Source organism: Rhea americana, unplaced genomic scaffold, assembly GCF_003343005.1.
Source record: "Rhea americana isolate MKP2758 unplaced genomic scaffold, rheAme1 scaffold_256, whole genome shotgun sequence".
NCBI lineage: Eukaryota > Metazoa > Chordata > Aves > Rheiformes > Rheidae > Rhea > Rhea americana.
This window is the reverse complement of record NW_028186375.1, coordinates 527,204-534,507: the sequence shown is the minus strand read 5'-3', so window position 1 is coordinate 534,507 and position 7,304 is coordinate 527,204. Positions and strand designations below refer to the sequence as shown.

At 42.3% G+C, this 7,304-nt stretch overlaps 1 protein-coding gene across 1 annotated transcript in view; it reads right to left on the bottom strand.

Moving 5' to 3' along the window:
* The window catches only part of RAB1A (RAB1A, member RAS oncogene family), a 14,069-nt gene extending 7,138 nt beyond the window's left edge, over positions 1 to 6,931 (bottom strand). Inside the window, exons 1-4 of the mRNA XM_085307280.1 lie at positions 6,925 to 6,931; positions 6,233 to 6,390; positions 3,738 to 3,833; positions 2,134 to 2,229 (exon numbers count right to left, since the gene is read on the bottom strand). Coding sequence (XP_085163406.1) covers positions 2,134 to 2,229; positions 3,738 to 3,833; positions 6,233 to 6,390; positions 6,925 to 6,931 — 357 coding nt within the window. The remainder of the gene's footprint in view (positions 1 to 2,133; positions 2,230 to 3,737; positions 3,834 to 6,232; positions 6,391 to 6,924) is intronic.
* Between the last annotated feature and the right edge of the window lie 373 nt (positions 6,932 to 7,304).

The window sequence follows — 7,304 nt, the reverse complement described above, 5'->3', positions numbered from 1 at the left end:
CTGCACTTGCCCTTGTTGAACCTCAGGAGGTTCCTCTCTGCCCAACTCTCCAGCTCTGTCCAGGTCTCTCTGAATGGCAGCACAGCCCTCAGGTGTGTCAGCCACTCCTCCCAGCTTGGTATCATGAGCAAACTTGCTGAGGAGGCACTCTGTCCCCTCATCCAGGTCATTGATGGAGAAGTGGAACAGGATGAGACCCAGTCCTGAGCCCTGGGGGACGCCACTAGCTGCAGGCCTCCAACTAGACTCCGCACCACTGATGACAACCCTCTGAGCTCTGCCTTTCAGCCAGTTCTCAAGCCACCTCACTGCCCACTCATCTAAGCCACATTTCCTGAGCTTATCTAGGAGGCAGTTATGGGAGACAGTATCAAAAGCCTTGCTGAAGTCAAGGTACACAATGTCCACTGCTCTCCCCTCATCTGCCCAGCAAGTCATTCCATCAGGGAGGGTTCTCAGATTGGTTAAGCAGGATTTCCTGTTGGTGAATCCATGCTGGCTACTCCTGATCAACTTTTCCTCCATGTGTCTGGAGATGACCTCCAGAAGGAGCTGTTCCATCACCTTTCCAGGGATGGAGGTGAGGCTGACTGGCCTAGAGTTGCCTGCATTCTCCTTCTTGCCCTTCTTGAAGACTGGAGTGACAGTGGTTTTCTTCCAGTCCTCAGGCACCTCTCCAGTTCTCCAGGACCTTTCAAAGATGMTGGAGAGCAGCCTGGCAACAACATCYGCCAGCTCCCTCAGTACCCATGGGTGCATCCCATCCAGGCCCATGGATTTGTGGATGTCTAGCCTGCCCAGAAGGTCTCTAATCCTTTCCTCCTCAACCAAAGGRAAGTCTKYCCTYCTCYGGACTCTSTCCCTCACRTCCAGGCTCTGGGATTCCTGAGGGCTGCCCTTAGCAGTGAMGACTGAAGCAGAGGAGGCATTCAGTAATTCTGCCTTCTCTGGATCCCGTCACCAGGGCCCCYGCCCCATTCAGCAGCRGACCCACATTTTCCCYAGTCCTCCTCTTGCTGCTGATGTATTTGAAGAAGCCCTTCYTGTTGTCCTTGACATCCCTTGCCAGACTCAATTCCAGCTGGGCCTTAGCCTTCCYCGCAGCATCTCTACATACTCTGGCTGCATTCCTATAATCCTCCCAAGAAAATGAGAATTCAGTGCTAATAACTTGAAAATAATGTAAGGCAATGTACTTAATTTCTCAATATGCTTCACAGCCAGAAGAKGAAGTAGAAAGTCCTTTGCAAGTACTACTGTATTTATCCACACTACTCCCCTAATTTCCCTCAGGGGAGTCACAGGGTCTATAGCTCTTCATTCCACTGAGGTGAGCCCTACGCAATCACCCCATGCTCCAGCCCTCCCATTCTGTCCTGCTCACTCTTAATTAGCCAACATCAGTTTCCACTATCAGTGACTCTTCCTTTAGGAGAGATTAAAGACATGGCACATAGCTGAAAGCAGAACATGAATTCCAGGCACTTGCCATACACCAGGCATTAGCTGCAAATCACATTGGTTGTAGAGACACTGAAACAACCTTTGACTCCAGAAATGCAGAACCATCATGCTAAACTGACATTCAAGTTAGTGACCAAAACTGCTTGTTCCTTTTTTAATTCTAGGAACTCTCTACTTCAAGAGCTCCAAACAGGACTACCACATGTAATCTTTGCAGAAATTCCTTCTCAGAAAACACTGGCTCAGTTATATCCTGCACATATGCTGAAAATTTGCCATTTCAGAGGCCAATTCTTAAGTTCAAGTATCTYCAGAAATCTTTCAACTCCAAGCAGTAAGTCAGACTTCCTGCTGCCAAATGCAGTTTGGCAAGTGTTCACATAGAACAGTCAGTTAGGCTTAGCTGCCCCACAAGTTTTAGGTTAAGAGGCAACTGCTTTASAGCCACATAACCTAGCGGTCCCTTTATTTCTGTTTAGCCCCCACCCAGAAAACAGCATGCATTTAGCCTAATAAATCTTAATGCAGCCTGGATAACAGATCAACTCCTTCAAAAATGCTGTGTTGTAAATCCTATGTCATGCAAAAGCATCAAATTGCAAGTTTTGCTGCTGTATCAGCCAAGTGTRTTCCATCTTGGGCAACGCTGTAGACAGGCTTAGCACTTACCTGATCCGTAACATCATACACAACTATGATGCCATGAGCTCCTCTATAGTAACTGGAAGTGATAGTTCGAAATCTCTCCTGTCCTGCTGTGTCCCACTACAAGACAAACAGGATCAGTTGCTGCAGTTTACCTGTACCAGTTTTGCACATTAGCTTACAGAAATACAACTGTACAACTGTCATCCAACTACAGGCATGTCTAGTCAAAGTTACATCTACAGGAACAATTCTGAAACTGCCTGCCTCAAATGAAACTTAAGATAATCAAGAAACTGGTATTTTGAATTGCCCTTCAGGAGGAACTCTTTTAGAAGTGCTCGTCTGTTGAATTTTGGACAAATACATAAACTTCTTTCTTCAGTGAGATGTCTTAAGTAGTTTTGACCCAAACAGAAGCCATTTTTTTGTATCTGTAAACACAAGCCATAGGTCAGAAGGCTATGGGCATCTTTACTGTTCCACTCTAACTTGCGGATATAGGAACTGCTATAGTAGTGTTTAAAAGTGACATCCTCTTCGGAGGACGAAATGCAACATTGCAGAAGCAAGTCTCCTCTAGTTCCCTCCTTCTGTCAGTAAAGTTAGCATAAAGGACACCTGGTGCTTAACCTCTTCCCCCACCAGGGCAGGGGCAGCAGCTCAAACACTTGACAATTTCACTCTTCCTGGTTAAGCCACCTTAGCATCCATTTCTGTTCCTGGCTGCCTATCAAGAATAGGGCTAGCTGCCTAATAAAAACAGGCTTCCAGACAGAATTTTAATAGTGGCAGCATTCCTAGGGGCTGCCCTGGCCTCAGGAAAGCTACAGAAGAGGTCTGCAGGCTCAGAATCAGGCTTCTGGCTGTGAACTGGAKTCCTGCTCCACAAAACCAAGCCCAGAATCCCTGAGTCACTGCCTTCAAGTCCTGAGAGCCTCAGCTTGAGCTGGAAGCTGTGCCTGACAAGGATTATGTGACCTTGCATAGATATTTGATTTCATTACACACAAGTCACCCTTTTAGAGGGCTTCAAGATTACAGACGAGAGCTGCCAAGTCTTTTCCTCTGTTATACCAAGCAAAAGGCCAAAAGCATAACCAGAAAGCACTACCCAGTGCTAAAGCAGAAAGGCCAATTATAAACATTTATGCCAGTTTTTCCATTTGGGTCAATGAGAGCAGTCACCAGCACTATATAGTATAAACTGCTGTTAACAGTTGTTGAGGAATTCAGGCACCTTAGTGTTATGGTTCTTGCATTTGTACAAAATCCTTGTTAAACACTGCAGAARTTACCACTTCAGTTTTGATCCAAGAAGATGCCAAGATCCTACCCTCTTCATCTCACCACTCATATTACCTTTCAAATACTTAAACTTTTTCTTCCCAGTAGAGAAATTCTTAGCAGGTAGTTTACCCTTTCAGGTAGACAGTCTTGATATATGCCCTTCTTTAAGGGCTGAGAGGCCATGAGAAGTCTTGTAGATAGGTAAGAACTGCTCATCTCAGAAGATGCTACTCATTTTCATGATTAGGTAAAAAGAACAAAAATACCCTTTCAAGCTCAGATTTATATTCACAACTATTAGTGGTCAAGATACTCGGGAGTCAAGAAATATTACTTACTATTTGAAGTTTGATCGTTTTCCCATCTAGTTCTATAGTTCTGATTTTGAAGTCCACACCAATTGTGCTGATGTAACTTTCTGTGTACGTGTCATCCTAGGAGAAAGTTAGTAATAAATCAAGCCACTTGCAGCTCTTTTGTAGTCACCTATTCTGCTAGGCAGTAGACAAGCACCACTCAGACATCAAAGGTACTTAATTCACTAACAAAAATGGTCTGATCATTCAGAGGAAAGCCCAGATGGCAATTTTGACCAAATATTTTTACCAAATTACCTTTCAAGATTTTTAAAAAAGATCTTACATGACAACACTTATGCTCCCAAATTAGTAAGTAAAATTCATTTCTGAAAGTTCTCTAGGGTTAAGTCCTTTTCAACTGTAGTTTAACTAAGCATTTCTTAATGCTGGCTGATGTACTATTTAAAATAATTATGATTGTTAAAATGCCTCAGATTTCTATTTTACTTTGAGAGGTTTCCATCCTTATTACATAACATCTTTGCCTCAGTCACATTCCACATCTGAATTTTAGATCTTGGGCCACCACAGCTGGTTGCTAAGGAAGTTCAGAGTTACAGCTTGGATTTTTGTGTTAAAGTCCTCACCTCTGCAGTCTGAGTAAATACAGGAAACAATGCATCACACAAGCTTTAATGGCTTGCAAGGAACTGACCAAGTCTCCAGCAGGCCTTAAGGAACACAGGAAGTTTCCTATCAGCCTTTGCTAGGTGCTAGGGGGTTGTTAACCTACTGCACAAAGAAAAATTATATTCCCTCAAAACCAGCAAGAGAGAGAGAGCGTCAGGTAACAATATAGCACAAAGAGCCTTATGTAACCAACAGCTACCACAAGAGCAAAGGACTTCTCTGGGTTGTGAATGGAAGACGACACCTTAGTTAATACATTTCCCTGAAGGAACAGAGACAAATAAGAATAAAGCATTAAGCCTTTCGGAATGACATGACATTTACTTCCTTAACATTTCAGTACTCAAAAGCATATGTTTGAAAGCCTGATATAGTTTAACCTGCAGCAGGAAGAACATAGGTAAGTGAATGTTCAGCTAATTCCTTGCATCGAAGTAAAACTGCTTAGTTAGAAAGTCAAATTTCTAAAGTAAAAAGCTACTTAGTTGAAGAAATATCAGATAAACTGAGCACAACTCAAGCTGGTTGTCAAAAAAAGCTGGATGATTCACACAAAGTCAAAATTAATTCAGAAGTATCTACAGGGGAGACAGGCTAGACTGATTTGAGAGGGCTGCTGCAGCTTTGGTATTACTTGCAATTCACTACCTCTAGTTCTGAGAGCAAAGCAGGTTACATCTTTCTAGTGGTGCTTGTGCAGTTTTAGCTTTTGTCTGTCTATCCCATACAAATTGCTTAACATTTTATATGAATAATGTTGARTGAGACAGGCTCTTTCCAGAGCTGCCTATAGCAATTGATCAGTACCTGAAACCACTGCCATTATTTTGAAGTAGCATCAAGATTTAATTCTGCCTCCTGCCCTTTCTCTCCTCCCATAGTAACCAAGCTACATTTCAGGACAGATGCAGACAGGGTTAATRGGCCTCCAGAGCTGTCACACCCATTTTGACTCTTCCTGTTAACAGAAGACTAGAGCTATGGACTCGCTTTTGTAGCTCATGAGGTACACTGCAGAGTGAAGCGACCAAGTCATGTCAGTTAGGAATTCAAGTGTTAGCACATTGTGTTCATCAAATCAAGTGTTAGCAATATTAGCAATACTCAGCAACAGCTGGTCATATAGGTCAAGTTCCTGTATCTCATGCTGTAAGGCAGAGGCTTTGGCACCCACCGTGGCATTACTCAAAGCATTAAAATAGTCTTCTGCTTACAGGAAGGGCAAGTCTCAGGTGTGCTGCTACACTGCATCACAGCAGATGCTCTTCCATGAGGTTCCAGAAACAGCAGCCCACCAGCAGCTTTAAAGTCTACTGCACACATTCACTAAAGGAGGCTTTAAGGCCTTACCAATACTAGCATAGTATTTCATTACTGCTCCCTCAGACTATACAATTGATAGTTTGAAGTCTTCACTGAAGAGGCCTATTTGGCTGAAAATATTCAGATCAGCTAATAACTGATCACATTTTTGCCCAGATGCACTCGTACTCTTCAGTCCTGAAAGTGCATACCCCAAAGTTTTCAAGCATGTTCTTCCATCTTTAGTGTTCAAAATAATTATGCACCCCTAGTGTAATGGTGGGGCTTAAGATATTTGTTTGCAAGTACTAGGAAACTGAGAATTAAACTTAATCAGACATTTTCTTGATATTATTTCTTTCCATTATTACTCATGATCTAATACTTCATCCGGAAACAAATGCATAAAACTGGAGCACTGTGGAGTATTTTACTTATTCCTTGATATACCAACTGCTGATAGCAACAACGCCTTTGCTGAAAGGAGTGGTRTAAGCACTTGATAGCTTTTCTATATGAAGTTTTCAAACATGATCACTTACTGCAAACCTAAGTAGAAGGCAAGATTTCCCAACACCGGAGTCTCCAATCAGAAGTAGCTTGAATAAATAGTCACTGCAGAAGAAAAAGAAATATGTCACTTGATGAAAACTGCCATTGAGACCCGAATTCCTTATAGTTAGTATATTACTACTTTGAGCTGGTTAAATGAATCTACTGAGAAAATAACCTACAACTCTGAACTTCTCTACCCAGTTTAAAGTTTTCACAATACACTTTATCTACCTTATATGCAAGGTGCAGAGACATTGAATACAGCTTTTTCCTCTAGAATTGTACTTACATGAGGTTACACAAGAGATACTAGTAACACCATCAGCAAGACTAATGTAGTCCCACTACAGCTCTTTTGTGGCATAGCTAATACTCAGATTGTGCTTCTTAACAAAGTTTAAGCCTCACCACTTGCCTGAGTGACTTGAGCAGTTACTGCTATCATGTGCATGCTACAYTGGTGGACAGACAGCTACCTTTGGATCATCTTTTAAAATCAAAGGCTTGATTCTAGCATACAACTTCAGAAAAACATGTAGCTGGCTAAAAGCAAGCAATTCCTTCCTCAGTTTAWGTTGCCCAAATCTAAGTTTCAGTAAAAGTCAATGTAATATGCAGTTCAAAGGTAGATAATATTAACACCAACTTTAGTGGCCAACTAAAGCAAAGAAACATTCACCTTCCATGATGGACTAACAACCAGTAACAAACTCATGCTCCATTCACCTTTCAGGAAAGAAAACAAAGCTTGCCATTGCCAGATGAGAATATGTTCATGCCCTAGAGAGTGTCAGGTGTGATACCAGTAACTCTAGTCCTGCCGACAAGGATGACAGTTCTTGCTTTTGTGCTTAATGCTGAGGCGCTTTCAGCATCGAGAACGCAAGCACAGTATCCTAAGTGACTGATCTATTCCTCACCTGCACAGATAAGGAAGTGGTTACTATTTTGTAGTTAGTCCCTATTTCTGTTAACACAAACACTGGTACTTCATGGAGTCTGCTGAGAACTGCCTTAACTGAGTTCTAGATTGATCTTTCCCACAGAAGGACAACACTT